The sequence below is a fragment of the Hemicordylus capensis genome, chromosome 2 (genome assembly GCF_027244095.1).
Source record: "Hemicordylus capensis ecotype Gifberg chromosome 2, rHemCap1.1.pri, whole genome shotgun sequence".
Taxonomy (NCBI): Eukaryota; Metazoa; Chordata; class Lepidosauria; order Squamata; family Cordylidae; genus Hemicordylus; species Hemicordylus capensis.
In genome coordinates, this window is record NC_069658.1 from 168134596 (window position 1) to 168158335 (window position 23740).

Genomic DNA, 23740 nt, shown 5'->3' on the forward strand with positions numbered 1-23740 from the left:
TATACTGTACTGCACAAAACAATTGTGGGAAAATATGAGCTTCTAGGGATATTTTCTCTGATTGTCGGGTGAAACAAGATGAGGTGGAAGGAGCATTTCCCACTCTATTCATATCCTGGGAAACCTATCTCTGGGCAGCCACCAGTGGAAAAAGGAAATCTTCGGTACGTCAGAGGTTGGATCTTCTGATCCCTCTTAGATGGTAGGTCTTGAGTCAGATTTGGCTCACTTCATAAGACTCCACACTTTTTAAAAGATTCCTACCCTCCTCCTCCAGCACATTGCTGCTAGAAGACTCTTTCAGGCTTACAATAAAGCCACCAATAAGGCAAAAACAATAAAGTATGACAAATATGGCGCAGTGGGGAAATGACTTGAATAGCAAGCCGGAGGTTGCTGGTTCGAATCCCTGCTGGTATATTTCCCAGACTATGGGAAACAACTATATTGGGCAGAAGATGGCAATGGTAAACCCCACCTGTATTCTACCAAAGAAAACCACATGGCTCTGTGATCACCAGGAGTTGACACCGACTCGAAAGCACAACTTTACCTTTATTAACAGAGATGAACAGGATTACAAACCAGAAAATAGGATTATGCCCCCAGTTGGTGCTAGTAAATGTATTTTCTGAAGTAAATACAGATGTGACATTAAAAAAAAAGTGTATATGGTAACTGCTGCCAGGTTAGCTATAGCCAAACATTGGAAAAATCAAACCATGTTGATGGTATAATTTCTGGTATAAATTGAATTATTATTATTATTATTGTTATTATTAATAAATATTGCGATCTCAGAAAAGCTAACCCATATTATCCGGTCCTGTTCAAACCAGACTACAAAAAATGCTTTTTATATAATTTGGTCAGATTTTATTATTTACAGTAATCAGGAAAATTATGGTTGTTTTCCTATCTTAGACAATATTATAGTTCGGATGGATTGATGAATCAGGGTTTGTTTATTAGTTTTTGCTGTTTGTGTTTGGATCAATGTTGCTTAGCATTATAAATTTATTTTAATAAAGATATTTTTAAAAAATTAAATGACAACATTAACATAGCTATTGAGGGTGTTGGTATCCTGGTATCCACACAGAGCGATCCTTTTAAACTAACACAGAAGTAGAGCAGGCTTAAGGTTTCCATTGGCACAAGTTCAGTGCCATATCATTGGTTTCATGGCCAGTTTGCTGGAGGTGGGCATGTACAAACAAATTATAACTCCCCAAATTAAAAATATCCAGCGTACAAATGTAGCTCTATAACATGTCACATAAAGGAAGTCCTCAACCTGCAACCCACACAGACAAACTAGTAGCCACTCTTAGGATCTATATGTGTTCTAAGTTATGAACACCTACCTTACAAATGAACTTTGGGGAACACAACCAGTTTGTAAATTGGGGACTAATTAGAATTAGGTTTATGAAAAGCTTGAATGTATTAGCTGATTTAGGAGAGTCAAATCCAGTGCAAGAACTCCACTATGGACACACCTGAGGCCAGATAACAGATATTACACATGAATGTCCATAAAGATCAGCTCTCTGCTTACTAGCCAAGCCTCTTGGTTTACAAGCCCACCATCAATCTGTCCCTATGCCAAACACACATGCACCAAACAGCCCCACTAACATATATTCATGATGCACCTTAAAACCCCTCCTAATCACATCCTTCTCTTCACTCCGACTACCTGGCTGCTTGGCCTTGAGGGTGGCCAAGCAAGTGGTGGGGGCTGCCCTCCTTACTCCCTGCTGCACTGTCTCTGCTCTTCCCCACCCAGCAAGATCAATGCCTTGAACTATAGCAGAGGCAACAGAAAATCCCACTGGGGCAAGTGGAGGACATTACACATGGGAGCTCTTCTCACAATCAGTGAGAAGAGCTCCAGGGCAGTCTGCGGGGAGAGCGGGTTACACTCACCTTCCCCGCAGACCATCTCTCCTTCCATGAGCAGGTGGATCGCCCCCCCCCCTCAGACAAGCAGCAGCTCCCTCTGAAGTGCCAGGGGTTGGGGTGCCGGGACACGCCACAGTGTGTCGTCCCCCGCCCCTGCTCGGAGTTCTGATAATGCACCACGCAAGTGAGTGATGCATTATGGGACTCCCCCCTCCCCGAGTGTGCCAGTCATGGCTAACACACAAGCAAATAAACGGGGTTAAGGGAGCACTCCCTTAACCTCGTTTAATAGGGTGGCTAAATAGGCAGGTTTGCTGCCCTGTCACTGCCAGGATTGGGCCCGGTCTTGGCAGTTCACACGGGCGATCAAAACTCCTTTCATGGAACAATAAGAGAAAAAACATTGGGTCAGATCAGTGATAAATTCACGGTTCTGAAACAGAATGCATTAATTTCTTGCCGGCGGTTGTGTTTCTTGCTGGCAGATGTGAAGAGAGCTGGTCTTGTGGTAGCAAGCATGACTTATCCCCTTAGCTAAGCAGGGTCTGCCCTGGTTGCATATGAAAGAGAGACTAAAAGTGTGAGCACTGGAAGATAATCCCCTCAGGGGATGGAGCCACTCTGGGAAGAGCATCTAGGCTCCAAGTTCCCTCCCTGGCATCTCCAAGATAGGGCTGAGAAGGATTCCTGCCTGCAGCCTTGGAGGAGCTGCTGCCAGTCTGGGTAGACAATACTGAGTGAGATGGACTGGTCGTCTGACTCGGTATATGGCAGCTTCCTATGTTCCTTATGTTAATGATCAAGCTATGATTTTTTTGCTTTATTGGCCTTTAGAATTAGGAAGAGAACTGTATTTGCTAGCCCTGCTGTACATCTGGCTAAGTTGTAGTTCCAGAACTTCCAGGACTAGCTCTCTTATTTGAGTTGTACCCATCAGAGTAGTAACTGCAGTCAGGTATTTAGGAGTATATCTCTTTTTATTTTCATTTATGTTGTTTAGCTAGTTGTTATGTTCAGTTAGTTATTTAGTTAGTTCTGATAATGAAGAGAATGCCTTCTTCATTATGAACCCTGCCACTTAAGATCATCGGGGAGGCTCCTCTGAGGGCGCCACTGGCTCCTCTGGTGGCAACTCAAAGGCCAGCCTTGTCTGTAGTTGCCCCAGAGCTGTGGAAGGCGCTTCCTGCTGAGATTAGAGCTGCTCCATCCCTGACGGCTTTTAGGAAACAACTGAAGACACATCTCTTCAGCCAAGCTTTTTAGTTGAAGTTTTTAGCTGATGTTTTTGTTTAATTTTAATGATTGTTTGCACTGTTAATTTTATATATGTTTTAAATGTGCTAATTGTTTGTTTGTTTTGTTACTGAAAAGCACTTAGAGATTTTGGTAGTGGGTGGTACACGCATATATTAAATAAATAAATAATAAATAGTTTTTGTTTTTTTACTGACTTATTGAGGCTTTACACTCGATCGTTGTGTAGTTGGCGGAGAGAGCAGGTCAAACCTGCTCTCCCTGCACACGAGCAGTAGTGGAGCCCTGGGCGGCCGGATCGGCCACCACCATGATCGCCAGTTGGGGCTGCAGGGATCAGGGGCTGCTTGGGAGACCCCCATGTTGTAGCCTCCCGGACACTTTCCAGACTCAACGCTACAACAGGGTCAGGACATATCTCGGAAGTGTGTTTCCACACTTCCTGTGTCATGAAACCACAGTCCCTAAGGGGACAGCAGGGTGCCGTTCACATTTCCAATGCCTTGTTGCAAATTCAATCGTTGTGACATAGAGCAAGGACTTCGTACATCCGGCGTTAAAAAGTTGCTGTCCTTTCCGATCGTTAGTTGCTGTGAGGCTGCTCCCCCTGCTGTTTACGTCCCAAATGTGACTTGCCTGAATGGAGGCATTTTGCTGCTGTTCCAGCAGCTAGTCTGGAAAGCGCCCCGGTCGGGGGTCTCCTTGTGAGCTGCCGCAGAGCTGCGTCATGGTGGCAACTCACAATCAGGGAAACGGGGTACCTCGTTTAACGAGGGGGCGGACGGGTATTTAGTGCGGTTTGCTGCCAGGAGCCACGTGACTCCCGTTGCAGCACACAACCACTGGAAAGCGGGCTGGGCTCCCTTAGCCCGCTTTCCAGCGGTTGTGAGAATAGCCTCATTATGTCTTTTCTGTTTTCTTGAAACATGATGTATTCGCTGTTATGTTTTCTGTTTTAATGCTGTTTTATTATGCTTTAATATGCGCATTATGACCTGTGGTTACAACAAAAAACTTCCTTACTAAACCCCACTATACATGGTGGGGTGGGCAATGAATCTTGCTGCCCTCAGCAGCTAGAGGGGAAGGGAGGGATGAACCTTACAGCAAGTGCAACACGTCCTCTTTTTTGCACTCAGGCATGGTCTCAGTGGGCAGCATCAGTGGCGATGACCCTGTGCAGCCAGGGCCGGACTAGGGGCACTGAGAGGGCAGTGGAATGAATGTGGGGAGGGGGTCGGGTTTTGAGCCAAATGGGTACTTAAAGGTGGGAGTATTCACTGCTGTCAAGTGGGGTGAGGCACAGGGGTGCCCCGCGGGTGGGGCACACTGGGAATATGCCCTGTTGCCCTGTGGGCCAGTCCGAGCTGGTGTGCAGCAACTAAAAACCCAGCTCTTCAGTTTTTCCCACCAGAGCACAGGGTTGGGCATGCTCACTAGCTTAGGCATGAAAAAAATTGTGGGTTGGGTTTTGGGTTGCTGCACTGGCTGTGATGAACAGTGGGTGCTACTCCAGCTGCATACTGTCATAAGAACACCCCAGCTGGATCAGGCTCAAGGTCTATCTGGTCCAGCATCCTGCTTCACACAGTGGCCCACCAGATGTCCCACAGGCAGGAGCTGAGGGCCTGTCCTCTCTCCTGCTGTTACTCCCTTGCAACTGGTACTCAGAGAAATCCTGCCTCTGAGGCTGGAGGTGGCCTATAGCCCTCCAACTAGTAGCTGTTGATAGACCTCTCCTCCATGAAGTTATTTAACCCCCTCTTAAAGCCATCCAGGTTGTTGGCTGTTACGGCATTTTGTGGCAGAGAATTCCACAAGCTGATTATGCGTCATGTGAAAAAGTACCTCCTTTTGTCAGTTCTAAATTTCTTGGCAATCAATTTCATGGGATGTTCCCTGGTCCTAGTGTAATGTGAGAGGGAGGGAAAATTTCTCTCTATCCACTTTCTCCACACCATGCATGATTTTATAGATCTCTATCATGTCTCCCCTCAGTGTTTTCCGAAGTTAACTTCTGAAGTTAGTTTCTGAACTGTTTTCTGAAGTTAAGCGCCTCAGGTGTTGTAGCCTTGCCTAATAAGAAAGGTGCTGTAGGCCCCTTCCCTGCCCTGTGCTGGTGCAAGTGAGAACCCGAGTCCTTCCTGCTAGGGAGCCTAGGGGCACTTGCTCCTAGTAAGAGGGGCACTTGATGCTTAGGAATCCATTCCGTTTCAGTAGTACATTATATTGGATCAGGACATGGCCAATGAAGCATGGACGCTGGCAATAATGCATACAAACGTGGCACAGCATTGACTGCTCTGCGAATAGTGATTTGGCTTTAAAGGTAAAGTGTGCCATCCAGTTGATGTCGACTCCTGGCACCCACAGAGCCCTGTGTTTTTTCTTTGGTAGAATATAGGAGGGGTTTACCATTGCCATTTCCTGTGCAGTACGAGATGATGCTTTTCAGCATCTTCCTATATTGCTGCTGCCCAATATAGGTGTTTCCCATAGTCTGGGAAACATATCAGTGGGGATTTGAACCGGCAACCTCTGGCTTGCTATTCAAGTCATTTCCCCACTGCGCCCGAAACTATTTCTGATAGTTTTAGCTATCAGAAATGTGATGTTGGAATCTCACCACCATAGGGATTAAAAATATGTAGTACTTACCTAGCTTTTTGGCAAGTTTTGCATCTTTCTTGGAATCCACTAATCCAAAGCCAATGCCTTTTTCCTCTAGAACCTGGGCAGTAAGCTGGAAGAAAAAGGGGAAAAATAGAGCCAGATAGGGATGTAAGTCGAGAGGCCCTCATTCCATCTAGTCATCCAGTCTTTTCAGTCTACAGAATGTAGTAAATGCAACAGAAGGACTGCACAAGAGTACAGAGCAATGGCAGGTAATGATTCCATCTTGCTTTTCTTCCCTTTCCAGTTTAGAGACATGATACATGGCCAGCTTAGGTAAAAATTGTTGACTTTTTAGTGCCCTGCATGTGTTCCCTCTAACAGGGATTCCCAGATGTTGTCGACTACAACTCCCAGCATCCCCAGTTGCAGTGGCCTTTGGCTGGGGTTTATGGGAGTTGTAGTCAACAACATCTGAGAATCCCTGTTAGAGGGAACACTGTACCCTGCCCATTGTTGCCTATTGAAGGTATTTGGCTGCCATGAGGAAAAATTACTCAAAGTAGTCCCATTGAAATGAAAAGAACAAGTTAGGCAAGGCCTACCTAACTTGTCCTTTCAATGGGGCTACTTTGAGTAACGTCCCTCCTCATGTAGTCCTGTGTTCCTAACAATTTTACTTGTCTGTGCCTTTTCCAGTTTTTCTGCCCTGGGACCCCTTAGAGCAGGGATTCTCAACGTCTGGGTCCCCAGATGTAATTGGACTTCAACTCCCATAATTCCCAACCAAAGGCCCCTGGGTCTGGGGATTATGGGAGTTGAAGTCCAATAACATCTGGGGACCCACACGTTGAGAAACCCTGCCTTAGAGGCAGGCACCATTGTTGTTTCCCTATAATGCAATGCCCTGCTTGAAGGGATTGTTCTCATTCTGCCTTTTGTGTTGCTGATACTGAGGGTCTGAATGTATGCATCATTGGATGCAGTGGCAGGGGCATTGCCTTGTTGGTAATGCAAGATGATGGGAGCTGCCAGCAGAGCCAAAGAGTTTGCCAAGTCACTGAGGCTGCTGCTAAGGTAAGCTCCTGTAGAATCCAAAGGAAAGAGTTGTGGTATGCAAGGACAAGGCAGTGGAGTGGAATCAGGAATATTAATAGTTGAATGAAATAGAAATTATGTACAGAGAGAGGCAAGTGAAGACTGCTTTTCAGTACTCTTGCTGCTGGCTGTTTGTTAGCCCCACCTCTACTTCAGGACTGGCATACAAGTAACTAAAGCATCATTCAAAAGCTGGCCTGGGTCAAGGAATGGATTGACCAAAAGCACCACAGCCCCCACAAGGCCTTTGGGGAGGTCTGTCTTGGCAACAGCAGCATCAGCTTGAAATGCCTCTCAGATGCGATGCTATCACCAGGTCTCAGGGGTTGGTTGGCCTTGGTCTCTGATGGCCCTGGGCCTTTAGCCAGTGTCTGGGTTGGCTGAGCTTTGATGCTGGTTTTGCAGGCTATTTTCCATTTTAAAAAATATTCCCAATATTGTCTTTCATTTTGTTGAAGCACTTTGAGTGGATGCAATCAGAAAGCTACCTAATATTGTTCCAAGATCTCTAGTGAGGTTGTAACAGTGGGTTAGTATATAAAATGATGCCAGCAGCATACTGTAGTAGAGATCATGATGGCCAACAAGACTGGTATCAATGACACCTCAAATCCTGCTCCTTTGCAACAGAGATAGCATATGCTAGTGACCAGATACCAAGGGAGTTCCTGTACCTTTCATAGTGGTGTAGCAGCTGGGAGCTGAAAGTGATTGTTCTCTTTATGCCTTTTGAGCTGCTAATAGTGAGGGTCAGAATGTATATTCCAAAGGAGGCATAGTTTTTTGTTGGGGGGGGCATGTATTGGTGGTGATGATGGGGAGATATCTTTGTTATCAAATGAATCACTTTAGTTTTCTTGTTTTACTCTGGTTCCCAGGAAGAGTTGTGGGCCCTTCAGAACTTTCTTTGAGTGGGGTTGCATGGGTGTGAGGAAGCATGGGTTCTTTTGGGCTGATTAGAGTCTACCTAACCCTATGAGTTTGCCTAAGGTGACTCAGGATGCAAGCCAGGGATTTGACAAAAGAACATTCATGTTTCATTAATGGCCATTAGATTAGGAGAGTTTCTCAGATGAATTTATAGATAAAATTCATAACATATTTTGGGGGGTGGGAGTAAAACACTTTCCCCAACAGGTTTGGGCATACTGAAATTGAATATTTTGTGCTGTATTTTGAAATTCAAAGGTAAAAATTTGAAAAAGTTGAGGTGTCAACTAAAAATGCTGAAGGCCTTTTCTAAATAGAAGGTGATGATGACATGGTGTGTGTGTGGATTGCTATGTTTTTTATATCCACACAGCACAATTAATATGCCGAGAAAAAAGTACATTCGTTGTTGTTTTTTGCAAAAACCTTTCTGAATGAAATGTTAGGTGAACATGATTTGATAAAATTTGGATTTTGTTGGAATTTTTGTTAGAATTTTGTTAAACAATTAAATTTTTAGATTATTTCTGCCCTACGTTATGCAGACAGCCAGTCTTCAGACCAAAGCTGTTGTCCAGTCATATGTGCATCACTTGCCAATGATTCAGTTTTTACTTCATCAGGTAACTGATTCACTTCAGCCAGCATACAAATCCATCTGGCATAATTAGTGTGATTGTAATTGTAATAGAGGAAATACAGAAGCATTCCTGGAAAGTAAATCAGTGCACAGTCATCCCTTGCCAACAGCGGTTTTCCCGATCACGGTTTTGGGTATCTGTGACTAGGGAATTGCGATCAGTTTCACCAACAGCAACCCCAGCATCCGTGGTTTGGTGAGATGTTTTAATGATTTGCGGGGGCAGGGGGAGTTCCTGCAATTTGGGGGGGTTCTGAGGTTCAATCCATTCATTCCTCTTGCCGACCCTGCCAACTCCTTGCAACTTAATGTGATTCTGAGTGGTCTTTGGGGGTTCAAAAGTGCCTTCGAGCGATTTTGGGGGGTTCAAAATTTTCCAGAGGTTCAATTTGCTCACTCCTCTTGCTTATTCTGGGTGATTTGAGGAGATTCCGAGTGATTTTTGGCAAATTTTTTGGTCTTTTTTCTTTGATCTTTTTGTGACCGCAGTTCCCCTAACCCCCTGATTCCCATTTATTGCAATGGCTCGCCAGCCACAAATTTGCCAAGGGCGAGGTTTTGCCAGAACAGACCCCTCCTGGTTGGCGAGGGATGACTGTAGTTCCCAAAGACTCTTAGGGTGGATCCTGATGAACAGGAATAGTCTGCATGCCATACTGACATACAACCACAAGTACTGAAAACTCAACATTTTCTCTTTCCTAAGAATATCTATGTGTTTATGAAATGGAGTAGATTACAATATTGTTACTGTCATCATAATGCTGTAGATAATGTGACTTGGATGCATTCTCTAATTCTTCTTTAAAGCCAGGATTCTGCTCTTTAGATATAACAGCATTTAAGGAAGTGGTAGTAGTTGCCACTAGGGGTGTGCAATTCAGATTTTCGGTGTTTCGATCATCCCCAATTCATTTTTGTGTCCGAATCTGACCCATCCGAATCAACCCAGATTCGATTTGGATCCGAATTAATCCGAATCTGAATCCGAATTGATTCGGATCAAGAAAATGGGTCCCAGGTCCAAAAGAGCGGGGTGGAGTGGTAGTGCCTAATGGGTGGATGCTACCACCCAAATTGCAGCGGCATTGGGCAAAGGGCTGGTTTTTGGTGAATTGTTGAAGTTTTAGTGTCTTTGGGACAGATTTGGGGCATAAAGTGGGATCTGGGGCTGGTTCTGTTGTTTCTGAGGTGTTCTGAGTGTGGATTCTATGACAGCGAATGAGATTTTCAATGAGACACCATGAATCCACTCTCATTTGCTATCATAGAATCCACACTCAGAACACCTCAGAAACAACAGAACCCTGTACCCCATGGGTTAGAAACCCATGGGGGTGGTTGGCACCCTATGTGCACTACACCATCGCTTGCTCTGGGCCACCCCAGCACCCCCCAAGTTTAGTTATGGGGCTGCTGAAACCTCCATTATACCTTATGAGGAAAAACCTTAAAGACGCGTAAACTTCAACAAATCACCAAAAACCAGCCCTCTGCCCAAATCCTTTGAAAAAATTCTGGTAGCTTCCTTGCACCCCTTGGGCACTACCACCAACCCCACACTGCTCTAGGCCACCCCTTTCCCCCCGACGTGAAGCGATACACCCTCTATTATACCTTATGGGGGGAAACCTTAAAGACGCGTAAATTTCAACACTTCACCAAAAATCAGCCCTTTGCCCAATCCCTCTGCAATTTGGGTGGCATTAGGAACCCATTAGGAAATACCCATTTCCACCCATTAGGAACTACCCATTTCCACCCATTAGGAACTACCATCCCACCCCACTCTTCTGCCCCAGATCCCACTTTATGCCCCAAATCTGCTCCAAAGACCCTAAAACTTCAACAATTCACTAAAAATCATCCCTTTGCCCAATGCCTCTGCAATTTGGGTGGTAGCCTCCACCCATTAGGAACTACCACCCCACCCCACTCTTTTGGCCCTGGGACCTGAAATTAAAGTAGATGTCAGATCGGACCTTTTTGCATTGAAGTCAATGGGAGGCAAAAAGGTGGGAAATTCAAATAGACGTCATTGCTCAAAATGGAGGGGGAAGAAGAAGCACTTTACCGGCCACAAAATGGAGGGCCGAAACAACAGATAATTCGGAGCTGAAACGGGGGTGATTCGTTTCGGCTCCAAAACATTTGGGGGGGGCTAGGAGGGTGATTCGTTTCTGGAACGAATCACCCGAAATCGGCTGTTTTGGGTACAGATCGTTCTGTACCCAAAACGTTTTGCACATCCCTAGCTGCCACCTAGCTTGCAGTGTTGATTTATTGTTAGTACTCCCTTTGCAAATGCTTTTTATGGCCTTTCCTGTAAAGTTTGATCCCTAAATGCCACAATTTCCATCTAAAATCTTGTTCACAAATTTTCACTAAACCCACAGACACATGCCACAATGTAGTCTTTTCCCAGCATGAGAATTGCATTAGTGGCTCTTGAAAATGTAATAATATATGCAAAGACTATGTGGTTACCACTATCTGTTTAAAAGTTATGGCCATCAGCATTTTGGGTTAGTGCCCATTTGAGGGTTTTTTTTAGCATTTTGATCTTTGAACCTCATAATACAGCTTGGCAAACAAGGCATTCAGCATCAGCATACCCTTACATTTGGCAATGGGGAGGGGGTATATTTGCCCACTTTTCCTCAAAAATGCTGTGTTCATTCACATTTTCTGAAAATTGTCCTTGCTTCCTCAACAGAGATTATTAGCATACGAGCCAATCCAGTGCAGGCCTTCTCTCTCTCACTTGGTGTGCACTTCAAACCAGAGATATCACAGTGCTGGACACATCCAGGATTGTCAAACAGTGATCCCAAGAGGGCTGTTGCACCTTTGACACAGGCGGGACCATTTTGCCAGATGTATCTTTTCCCAGTCACCATATTGTAGTGTCAGGAGAACAGCCGCACTGGGCAGGATTCTCTTTTCTATGCAAAGGTAGAGGAGCACTCTCAGGGCTTCAGCTCACCAACTGAGGTACCGCTGTGCAGAAGCTGTGTATGCTCCTGCAAATGCCACAATATCTCTTTGCAAAGAGGGCAGAGTCCTGCAGCTAGCTTCTGCCTGCAATAAGCATATGTCCCTGAAACACAACACAGCCATAAAGTATGCACATAAGCTCAGGAGTTTGGGCAACTTCGTACTTCAGCACAGGTCAGGGCACATTCCCAGAGTGGCAGCTCCAAATAGGGGCTTGCCAGATAGCTGGCTTTCCACTCTCCATTGTGTTCAGGCAACACACCTAGTCCTGGAATGAAAGCCTTCAGATCTAGGTCAGGCCAGGCAGAGAGAGGGAGGGAGGGAAGCAAGACAAGCCCTGCTGTCTTTCACTACTCAGGGGTCTCTTTGGCTCTTCTATAATCCAGCCGCCCCTGTATCCTGCAGCATCTGGTTTCAGACTGCAAATATTTCTACTTGTAATTAAAACTAAAACATAGTAGTAATAGAGGATGCCATTTGTCTTTGAAGACCCTCTTGTTCTGTTCCGTGTCAAGAGGCCTGTGTGAGAACAATTTTCCAGGGGTACACAACTCAAATGCTCCAGTGGGCCAGAATCACCCATGACGTAGTGCGGGGCGGAGGGGGGGGGCTGAAGTCAATTTTCAGCACATTGATCGTTACATTAAAATTATTGTTAACAGTATTAAGGAAGTTATAGCGCTTTGTTGATCTCTCCCATTAAGGGACCCACAATTTTTAACCAAGGATATTGGCCAGAAAATAGGCCTTATCCCTGCCAAGTCAGTGGGGGACCTGGAGTGCATGCCAGCCCCAAATAAACGCTCTCTCCTCTCCCTAATTCAGTGCCATCTTCATGCTGACTTGGGAGTAAACTTCACTCAGTACATCATGGGGCGTATTTCTGAGTCAGCTTGCATAGGATGGAGGTGTAAGGCAGTTTCCAGCTCCTATGGTACTGCAGGATATCCCTATCTGGGAGCCAACAAAAAAGTCCATGCGGGCTGGATCTGTCCCCCGGGTCTTATGTCGTGCAGATCTGCCAGGCCCATCAGAGGCAATTCTTCCAGTTCACGGACACAGACACACCACACAAAGGGCACTTCTAGACCACAGTATAATACCTGGCTGGCATCTGACTAAGGCAATGTGAACACGCCAGAAAGAACTTCCTCACTCACATTGCACCTGTATGTGGCAAGTGGGGGAAAGTGGTTTTTGGCCATCTTCTCTGCCTTTGACATGCCCTGTTCCTTCCAAAAATATATCTCTGAGGGTCGCTCTGTTGGAAATTCTCTGTGGTGAGAGAATGCTTTTCTCATTATAGCAGAGCGCACAGAGGCACAACACAGCGGTAGTTTAGTTAGGCATGCATGTGTGCTGAGAGTAAAGTAACTTGGAGCCAGTTCATAGTTTCAAATCAATATAAAAGGCATTTATTAAGGAACTCCATTCTAGATAGGAAAGTGAGGAGTTAGGATTTCTAATCTATCTATCTAGCTGGATGCAGATGGATTCTGCATCTTCTCTGCACATATGGTGCTGGGAGAGAGGCTTGCCATGTTGCAAGGTAGGAGGCCAGGTAGGGAAGAAGAGAGAGGAAGAGGAAGTTGATCCCTAAGAGTAGCAATCTACATTTCAAAGGGATAGCATCAGAGCAGTGGAGAAGTGATGACCAATGACTTGACTCTCTAGCCCTCTAACTTACTAGTCTGTCCTCCACTGTCTGAGGCAAAGAGACAGCACAAAGTCCTTTAACTTCCAACACGCTCAACCTTCAGGGATCAGGGATCCTGTTCAGAAGGAACAGAGCACTTCTGGAGGCAGAGAAGGTTGCATAAAATCATTCCCCCGACACAGTGAGACAGCCTCTGGCTGCATTAAGAGCAGGCTTATGATGCAGTTCCCATTGCATCCGTGCTTTGTTAGTCAGGATGTCCATTATTCACTTTTATACAGTTTCACTGCTGCTATGGATTCCCTCAGTGAATCCTGGGAATTGTAGTTTTGTCAGCAGAGGGTGATGAGGATTCTTTGTTAGATATCACTGGATTCTCCCACAGAACTACAGTCCCCAGAATTCCATGTAGAAAGGGACTAGCCAAGTCTAGTGTATGCAGATATCATATGCCCAACATGCAAACATGCTCCCTCCCTCCAAAGCAAAACTCGTAGCCTCCCTTTCCAGTGTACTGCCATACTTCCACTGTTGCCACAGATGGTAGATCTGTGTATGGTAGTGGGTGGCTTCACACACGTAGACAAGTCATTCTGTGCTTATGGCAATTCTGGGTGCAACCTTTGGGGGGGCAGTTTTGATGTTTCAACAATGTTCCATTCAGTCATTATTCATTCATAAGTCATCACATTGTTCAAAATCCTCAAAAATCCCTCTGTGTGAGTCAGTTGCAGCTGCTTGCTGTGCAGACACCTCTATGGTGATCACTCCTGGGAATCTGGGAATCTGTGACACTATGTGATGTGGATGGGATGGGCCTGGTTGACCAATGGGGTGGGGTGGCGGGATTCTCCCACTTGGCAGCACAGAACTTGACTAGGTCTCAAAGCCAGAAATTTCTATTGCCAAACATTTTTTGTCAATACTACAAGGGGGAGAGGCCATGTAAATAAGTGAAAACCATAAAAACATAAATATCTGGTCGTTATTTAATGTATTAAATAATGTGTAGAAAACTTATTTGAATAGAAATTTAAAAAAATGCCAAGGGCCTGCCAGTCATCCTGGTACACTTTTACTCTGGATGCAAAAGTATGCTACCAGAGTGCAACTCTGTGATTGTGTAACTACATATTTGGGAAGCAGAATGGCTTTAGCTGACAGTTTCCCCCGGCACAGCCAAGGTTTCCCTGCTTGTTGACTATTCTCCAGAGCCCAACTAGAAAAGCAGGTGGATTTGTGCCATCAAAAATACATGAGCCTGGTTTTTTATTCATAAGAATGAGTAGAGGACAAAGAGATTCTGCAGACCCCAAGCTTCCTTCCATGCGTCCCTTGATGTTTGGTGGCAATTTAGACAGGGAAAGAAGTCAACTCCAAAGACTGCAGATGTACAGTGTCTTCTCCTGTGTGCGCACCTTGTGCTGTGCCCCTCACTCCACCAGATCCCTCTCTAGGATTATTTAAATGTCATACAATAGCATAGCTCCAGGAGAAATGCAGCATGCTCAAAATATTTGCTATAAATAGCTAAACCCAAGTGCGCTGGGAAAGACCAGGAGGCTGGAGATAGCAAGTGCCAGCCACAAATCTTGCTTCTCTCAGTCATTTAATCTGACTGTGGCCCATTCTGGCAGTAGTTCCAGCCTTTGGTGAAATGTTAGGAGGGTCAAAATGATTAGGTTTGGTCAGAGAGTTCTTTTACAAGAGAATTATGTTACTCCAGAAAAAGAGAGCTCTATAGATGGTTACTGGGTGGCCTGCAAAACTGCATGGGGTGTCTGGAGGGTGGGCAGTCTCCTCCACCGAGCTTGTCCCATTGAATTCCATGGAGTTTCCAGTTCCTCCCAGGCTCTAGGGTTGCAGCTTCCCCACCCCTCACTCCATCCTGGAAAAAGTCCTGTGGACACCATGCACAATAGAATCTATCTGAATCCTTTGCACATTTTCCAACCAGGGAAAAGAAATTAGGCACACTTGTAGACCTCACCAAGTAGATCACATATGCCAAGTTTCAAGTTATTAGCCCAGCAGTTGTCATATAAGCAACAGAATGTTGAGGCTTATAATGCTGAGGCTTTCAAAAGTGAACCTGAGTACAGGTCCCTCCAGTGCTGGGTACAGATAGGAAGTGTGCAGCTGTATATGTATTGATTGTAATGTGTAAATACGGCTTCGTTCTTGGCTCTCACCTGGTCCTTAATCTTGGCACATCATTTCAGGTCTTCTGCCTTTCTTCTGTTTTAGTACTCCCCACCTGAGCTGTCTAATCCCTCAACAGTTTGATGACCTTAAGGTATTATTTCTTGTACTTTTCCTAAGTTTTGGTGGTTCTTCTTTCTCTGTTGATTCTGTATGCTGTCTGTATTGTGCATGCTGTCACGAACAGATTTTCTGCATCTACATCTTTTACCTGGCCTTTGTTGGCCCCCTCACACTGCTGTGGTCATCCCATCACCTCTTATGGACTTTGACATCAATCAGTCCATCAAATACTGCTAATACAAAGTTTTATAACATGATAACATACATCCCATTAAAAAAATAAAGGAAGGTGCTTTGAGTGGAGGAATGATGGCTGGGATGAGGGGCTGCTTAACCTTTTCCATCCTCCTCCCCGATCTGCTTTTCTCTTTAATAGCACTTACATTTATATACCGCTATATAGCTGGACGCTCTCTAAGCGGTTTACAATGATTTAGCATATTGCCCCCAACATTCTGGGTACTCATTTTACCGACCTCGGAAGGATGGAAGGCTGAGTCAACCTTGAGCCCCTGGTCAGGATAGAACTTGCAACCTTCTGGTTACAGGGTTAGCTCTCCTGTCTTAAGTGTTAGCTCTCCTGTCTCAGTGTTGTGTCATCTGCAGATATAATAAGCATCCCCTCTACTCCTTCCTCCAAATCAATAATTTGCCCCTGCCAAATGAGGTGAGGCGGGTAGCTACTAGGGAGAGGGCATTTATGGAACAGCTCCCCCCGTGAGGTTCACCTGGCACCGTCACTTTCTTCTTTTAGATGCCAGGTATCAATCAATCAGTCTTCATTATGGTCATAGACCAGCATAAAGTATAAGGTGTGATTACATATGGGAGTCATCTGAAGTGGTGCAGCGGGGTAATGCTTGACTAACAAGCAGAAGGCTGCCAGCTTTGAATCCCCGCTGGCACTATATCAGGCAGCAGCAATATAGGAAGATGCTGAAAGGCACCATCTCCTACTGTGTGGGAGGAGGCAATGGTAAACCCCTCCTGTATTCTACCAAAGACAATCACAGGGTTCAATGGGCGCCAGGAGTCGAAATAGACTTGACAGCGCTCTTTACATATGGTAAAGGTACATAAGGATAATAGAAATAAAAGTACATTAAAAATACACAAGGAGCATAAGGGCATAAAAAGCCTAAAAAGGTGTAGAAGTAATATAAAAGTACAAAAGGTGTAAAAGCACATAAAAGGATGGAGGCCATTAAAAAAAAGAAAAGGTTAGAAGTCATAAACAGAGAAAAATGCATAAAAGCGTGAGTAATAAAACTAGACGCCAGGTAAAGTCCTTTTTGTTCACTCAGGCCTTTTACATTTTAGATCTGAGTTTTAAAAAGTTTTTAAAATTGTTTTGTATTGTATTTTGTCCCCCCCCCCTTTTTTGGTCTGCTATTATTTGATGTGTTTTGTGTTTTTATTTTATGTTTTAATGTGTGTTGTAACCTGCCCAGAGAACAATTTGTTATGGTGCAGCTAACAAATAAAGTTGTTTTTAATCAATCAATCAATCAATCAATTATTACTATTACTTTTCTTTTCTCTTTTCTTTTAATGGAAATGTTGAGCAGCACAGGGCCCAGGTCATAGCCCTGTGGCACTCCACTCCCTCCTGGGGAGTTATTCGTGCCTGGCTTCATGCTGTGGAGTGAAGCCATGTCGAATCACACACACGGCACTGAGGGAAGCAGCCCCTCCCCTCTGCTCTCGGGTTTTGTTTTTGTAAGTTCGTGTGGCATGCCTCCATGTTTTCCTTCTAGCCAATGGCAGGCAGGGGCGGGGGGGGGGAGATTACTAAAGAGCTATATCTGCATTTCAAAGAGAGTATCCCTCTTATCATGCTAATGATTCTACATCAGTGCCTCTGCTCTGACATTTTCAGAAAAAGTAGCTTCAAACCAGCATTTTAAAAACCCAGAAATACATTGAGATTAGCTAGAATTCACAAGACAAAGCCTGACTTGTGTGTGGAGTGGGTCCAAGGATCTCGAAGGGACTTTGGGGTAAGTTTGGCTGGTGTGTGAATGCACACACTCTCTCCGGAAGGAGATTTGGGGTAGAAGCCCGGTCTGTAAAGCCTCCAGAGGCTGATGTGGAGCCATTATGCAGAGAGCTCAAGATGGAGGGAGTTTTCCAAAATCCAGCCCCTGCCCTCACTTCACCTTTCTCCCCTTCACAGCAAATACATGCACTGCACTGTGATCAACATTAAACTTTAGTTAAAAAGAACAACAATGACATAACTTGCTTGATAGTATTGCATTTTAAATAAGAGCCTCTCGAATTTGTTCACTTTTTGTGTATTTGAAATAACCCTGAGGAGAACTCTACAAGTGTGTGGGTGGAGGGAGGAAACTGAGCTCTGCGTTTTAATAGGCATCAGATGCTATGGTGAAGGTCATGTAGAGCAAGGAACAAAATGTAGGCTTGTGTGCAGTTGGCACACCCAGAGCACTGCAGTGGAGCCTCTCTCGGAGAAATGACAGGGGATTTCCTTTGGCCGGAACATATCCTTGCATGTTGTGTGTGTATTGTACCACACAGCTGCTGCTGCTGCTGCTGCTGCTGCTAACCAACCAACCATGTGGCTAGCCAGCCTTGAAGGGGTTAATGTCCAACATTGCTTTCAGAATATGGTCTCAAGGTATATCTGATATGGCAGCCTTGTTTGAAACTAAACAGTGCTGGGCCTGGTCAGTGTCTGGGAGGGGAGGCAGCCTGGGAATCCTTGAATAAAAATGTAATAAATTAAAATAAATAAATTCTGCATGGCACAGATAGACAGCAGGGGAAGCACCACCAAATACACAACTTAGTTACAGCCAGACTGGTGTGATCCAGTCTGCCAGAGTTCCCAACTGTTGGCACTAGCCAATAGGTGGGAATTAAGGGCTAAGGTGGATTTATGGGGTTTTATTATTTTTGAGTGAAACAGTAATAAAATGTTAATAGCAAAAGAGAGAGAGAGAGAGAGAGAGAGAGAGAGAGAGAGAGACTAGGCTGTAACTAATGAGAGAGCTCCTATTGTTCATTCTGCTTGTTTCTTTCAGACAAAAAAGTGTAACCCTAATGGCTGCTGTTCTCTGAGCTCCCACGAAATCCCCTGATAGAAATGTCTCTCTAAAGTGCTTGGTGTAATGAGGAAATGTGGTCACAGATCAACTGTCCACAGCATCCAAAATATTAGTACTTGAAATCTGAAATTACCTGTCAGGGACTGTTCCCTGCAGATGTATCAACAGTAACAGGAGATGTCTTAGTGGTCTATTTTAGCTTCATTTTAAAATGGTGAAAAAGTGGATTCTATTGTATTTAAAACAACAGCCAAACAAGTAGCTGCCTTATATCAAGTCAGATCAGTGGTCTATCTAACTCAGTACTGTCCAGACTGACTGGTTCCAGACAGATATTTCTCAGCCCTACCTGGAAATGCCAGGGAGTTGAACCTGGGACCATCCACATGCAATGCAGATGCTTTCCCACTGAACTACAGTTCTTCCCTGCCACCTGGAGGCTTTTCAGACAGCAGGCTTTACCACAAGGCGTTACTGTGAGTTTGGGGCATAATGGGTACTCCAATGCAAAAAGAGGAATTTTTTTATCCTGGAGTCTAATACGGAGAGGAAAACCCAAATCATATGTGAAGTTTTTTCTGAAATATCACATGGACTTTGGGGTAAATCTGGCCAATATGTGAATGCACACCCACCCTCCCAAAGTAAAGTTGTGGTGAAGCTGCCATCTGAAAAAACTCCATACAACAGCCACTTTGCCACCAGTGGGGGGAAAGAAACAGAATCCAATCCAAGCTGGTAAGGCAACTAGTGTGTGTGTGTGTGTGTGTGTGTGTGTGATATTTTATTGTTCCTCCCACTGAGGCTTGGTTTCAGAGGAGCCTCTTTCTGATATTACGTGTGCGGGGGTGGGTGGGTGGATTGGAAACCTCCTTGCATCTTGAATTCCATTCAGAAGTTACCTCCCTGTCCTCTGCACATGCATGCATTCAACCAGAGGTGGTAGGGAGGAAGTTTTTCACATGGGGCTAAGCCCTTTAACTTGCATCTCCTCTGGAATGGAGGAGGTACATTCATACATCGGCCAGGTTTACTCCAAAGTCCCTGTGAGTAATTCACATTTTTCACTGCATGTTAAGAGTGCAGCCCGATCTATATCCGGGGTAAAAAAAAAATCAACTATTTGGTTTTGGGGGACAACTTTGAGTTTGCCGTAAAGCCTCCCAGTAAACTCACAGTAAAGCCTGCTGTGTGTAAAAGTCCCTGGTCAGAGAACGTGTGGAGTACTGCCTATCTGTATACAAGCACATGTGCACAGGCACATTTCACATGTTTCAAATGCAGCTATGTTGGGTAACTGCATGTGGAAGCTTGTATGCATGATGGAGGATGGGGAAGGTCTCTCATGATAGAGCTTGGAAGAGAACAAAACTCTTTGGGAGTGGGGGGGGCAGGGGCATAGCTAGGGGAGAGGAGGCCCGTGTTCAGCACTCTCTCTGGCGGCCCCCCAGTGTGAGGGAGATAATGCATAAAATAGGGAGGGGTGGAGCTGGAGGGCCCTCAGGAGCTGGGGGCCCGTGTTCTTTGAACCCTTTCGTTCAATTATAGCTACACCCCTGGAGGGGGGGGGACTGACTGAAAGTTACCTGCTCTCAAGTTATGGGGCTTCTTCACCTCTGTGGCCAGCTTAGCAGCAGCAGGAGCCAAGAAGGTCCCAAGGCAGAAAGGCCTTAGGATGCTGGGCGATATTTGGTGTCGCAAGCCAAGGGTGCCTGTGTCTTTCCTTTCATAATGCAACTTTTGTGTTGTGTGATTCTAGTTTTAATATTCTTCATTGTTGCAATAGTTGTGCTGTGTTGTGATATGTGGTGGCATTAGAAATTAAGAGTTAGGAGGACTTGACTGGGCTTTGCTTTCTTTGAAACCAATATTGTTTCATTTTTACTGTTGTTATTTTTATATGATTATAGCATCATCGACATACATGGCACTTTACAGACTAACAAACAGTGTCCACACACTAGTACTTTGGGAGGACTCTGGGAATTTTCCTAAAGGGGCACAAAATTCAGCCCTCCGAGCAGCTATTCCTTTTGACTTCTATTTACCTTTAGAAAAACAACCACACACCACGTATGCTTTCTGAAAGTCATGTTCAGCTCTCCGGGCTGGCATTAGGGGTTAGTCCGTTTGGGCACTGGCTGAGGATAGATGGTTATCCCAAGACTCATGGCCAGCCCTTGAGGCTCTGGTGAAAAAAAGATGACAGCCACCAGTATGTACTTCAAGTGGCTGCTGCTCCTACTTGGGGAAAGTCAGTCTTCCCCAAACCATTGTGGAGGCTTTCCTTAGTGGAAGTGCCGGCAGCTCAGAGCACACTTCAGCAGCCATGCTGGCAGCCACCGCTAGGGATGTGCACGGAACCGGTTCAAAAGGCAGCTGATTCTGCCGCTTCGATGGTGGGGGAGGGTGCACTTACCCCTCCCTCTGCTCTTCCCCTGCCAGTGCTCCTTTATCCTGAAGTTACTCGGGGTGGCAAAGTACCTCCCTGCCGCCCCACTGCCCGAATACAACCGGAAGTATCCACTGTGCCTGTGCACACCATTGCGTGCACACCCCCAATGTGTACGCCCGACGTATGCACATGCAGGTGCAGCGGATACTTCCGGTTGTATCCGGGCAACGGGGTGGCAGGGAGGTACTCTGCCGCCCCAATTAACTTCAGAATAAAGGAGCGCCGGTGGGGGAAGAACGGAGGAAGGGGTAAGTGCACCCTCCCCTGCTTTTAAAGCAGCACCCCCGGCACCACTGAACCACCCCCACCTGGGTGCACATCCCTAGCCAACACCTCCCTTTATTAGAGACTAGCAGGTGAGTGTGGTGCTTTTGGTTAATCCATTCCTCGATCCAGGCCAGCTTTTGAATGGTGCTTTAATTACATGTATTCCCGTCCTGAAGTAGAGGCGGAGCTAAGAAATAGCCAGCAGCAAGAGCATTGAGAGCAGACTTCACTTGCCTCTCTGTAAATAATATCTAATATCTCTGTAAATAATATCTGCTTCAGTAAACCATTAATATTGCTGATTCTACTCCACTGCCTTGTCCTTGCATACCACAACTCTCTCTTCTGGATTCTACAGTGATGACCATATTTGGTGAATCTGAATCCCATAAATTTGACTCAGAGGAAGGTCTTCTGCTTCTCTTGGGCACGATGTTGTTTGTGAATTATTGATCTGATTACTGAGTGCTAGAAATCTGTTGAGAAGAATCACAGTAAAAATGTAATTATCTTCAGGCATTTCTGCTTAAAAATACAAAAACATTAAGCTTTCCCCGGGCATAGTCCGGTGTAAAAAACAACAACAGTACATTCAGCTAATTTGAATGGCCGAATTGTGTGAGTACTTAAGTTGTCACAAGCCTCTTTACTGTATTTATTGTAAACCAGCTATCTTTCTGAATGGGGTAGAGCGAGGCTGAAGTGGGCCCTGGGGCAAGAAGTAACTATGGGCCCCTGGGCTGCTGCTTTCTTCACTAGACACACATCCCGTCTTTGCTGCAGAAAAACTAGATGAGCATGGGGGGTGGGGAATTCTCGGCATGCCCTTTCTCTTGCTCCTATATCATTAATATCACACACTCGTCACACTCAGGAACCAGCAACTTGTAGGCTGTTTCCCAGCCAACGCCCCCCTTCCTCATGGGTCCAGGGGCATCCCCCCCATCACTTTGTTCAGTTATAGCTATGCCATTCTTTCTGGCACAATCCATTGAGGATCCAAAAAACCCCCCCACACATACACTAAAAACACCCCTAAATGGTTGTTACGGCCACCAGCAGCACATGCACCATGTTGAGTCCAGTTGGGCCATCTAATTGGCTGTGCCTGGGCTTTTAATGAAGCTACAAATATGACAACGTATTTTTATGGCAATGTATTTTTCCTTTACAGATACACTGTGGGTATATCTTCACTATGTTCTTCATTTTAAATCAGTTTAATTGTTATGTCTTCCCAGAATTTCTTGGCAAGAGAGAAACCAATATAAGGACCAAACAACATGGGAGATGTTGTTTGGTCCCAATAACCAGACTGTTATTGTACCAATAGATCTGTTTTTTAACTGCGTAAATAACCAAACTGGACCTCCTTGCAGATCAGGATCACAGCGAAGTGTTATTTAACAAGGAAACCCCCCTCCCCCCTTGCTATATAGCAGCCACAGGATGGATGTCCTAAAAACAAGCTCATCAGCCATTGTAATAAGCACAATATTTTGTATAGTTTATTGCCCCTCAATCTGTAGTAGATGTAGCCAATGCAATGGCCACTGAAATGAGGAAGCCTGTCAAGTCTGACCCGTGTCTTACACTAAACTCTGCGTATCCAGTGCAAAGAGTTGCAGTGGCACCAATCCATCTATACAACTGAGCTGATGCATGAGCTGATGCATGTTCACTCAGAAGTAAGCCCACTGAAGGAATTCTCAAGCAGGTAAGAGCCTGCACCAGTTGCATAAGTAATTGGAATCCTTCTGCTTTCAGGTTCTCTTAACATATCCATAATGAAGTGCAGGAACAAATCCTGAGGACAGGTTCCAGAGTTCAACGCGGCCTACTAGTTCAACAAGTTCACGGGCTGGAAAAGTTCAACTACTAATTCACGGGCTGGAAAATGCCTCCTGGCTTAAGGTCGCTAAAATTAGGAATGCCCAATCTAGATAAAAATATGACCCAGGAGACAGGCCACACAGAACCTTTTGTGAAGCACACAAAGGACCAATCAGTGTGCAGATCAGCCCACCACTGTGTCCCAGATGCCTGCAGGCCAAATTCCTGGAGCATGAGCTGAGATCGATGTCTCCATCCTGGTGGAGAGGTAACTAGAGAAGGGACTCTCTGGGATAGATCTGGCCTTCACGTCAGCTTCCTCCTCTCGTCATGGAAAAAAGCAAAGCATGGAGAGTGAAACTGCTTTCTCCCTCGACTCAATTTGCCACTTTATGGAAAGCATCCTGACTTGGCAGAAACCATTAAACCAGACTCACTACCGGAAGCAATATTTTGAGACACTCAAATCCTCTTGCGACAATGATTTCTGTGGACAACCTCCATACACTCCAACTGTCTGCATTAGATCCTATTTTTTGGACCCTATCCCTGATAAATTACTCTCCCTGATTTTGTTTAGGAAAGGGCCATAGGAATATAGGACGCTACCTTCCTTTCCTTCTACCAAGTCAGACCATAGGTCCATCCAGCTCAGTATTGTTTACACAGACTGGCAGCAGCTTCTCCAAGGCTGCAGGCAAGAGTCTCTCTCAGCCCTATCTTGGAGAAGCCAGGGAGGGAACTTGAGAGCT

The 23740-nt window shown here is 45.2% G+C and overlaps 1 protein-coding gene across 1 annotated transcript in view; it reads right to left on the reverse strand.

Moving 5' to 3' along the window:
* The window catches only part of CASQ2 (calsequestrin 2), a 63508-nt gene that overhangs the window by 34143 nt on the left and 5625 nt on the right, over nt 1-23740 (reverse strand). The window contains exon 2 of the mRNA XM_053301435.1: nt 5821-5905. Within this exon, the coding sequence (XP_053157410.1) occupies nt 5821-5905 (85 nt within the window). The remainder of the gene's footprint in view (nt 1-5820; nt 5906-23740) is intronic.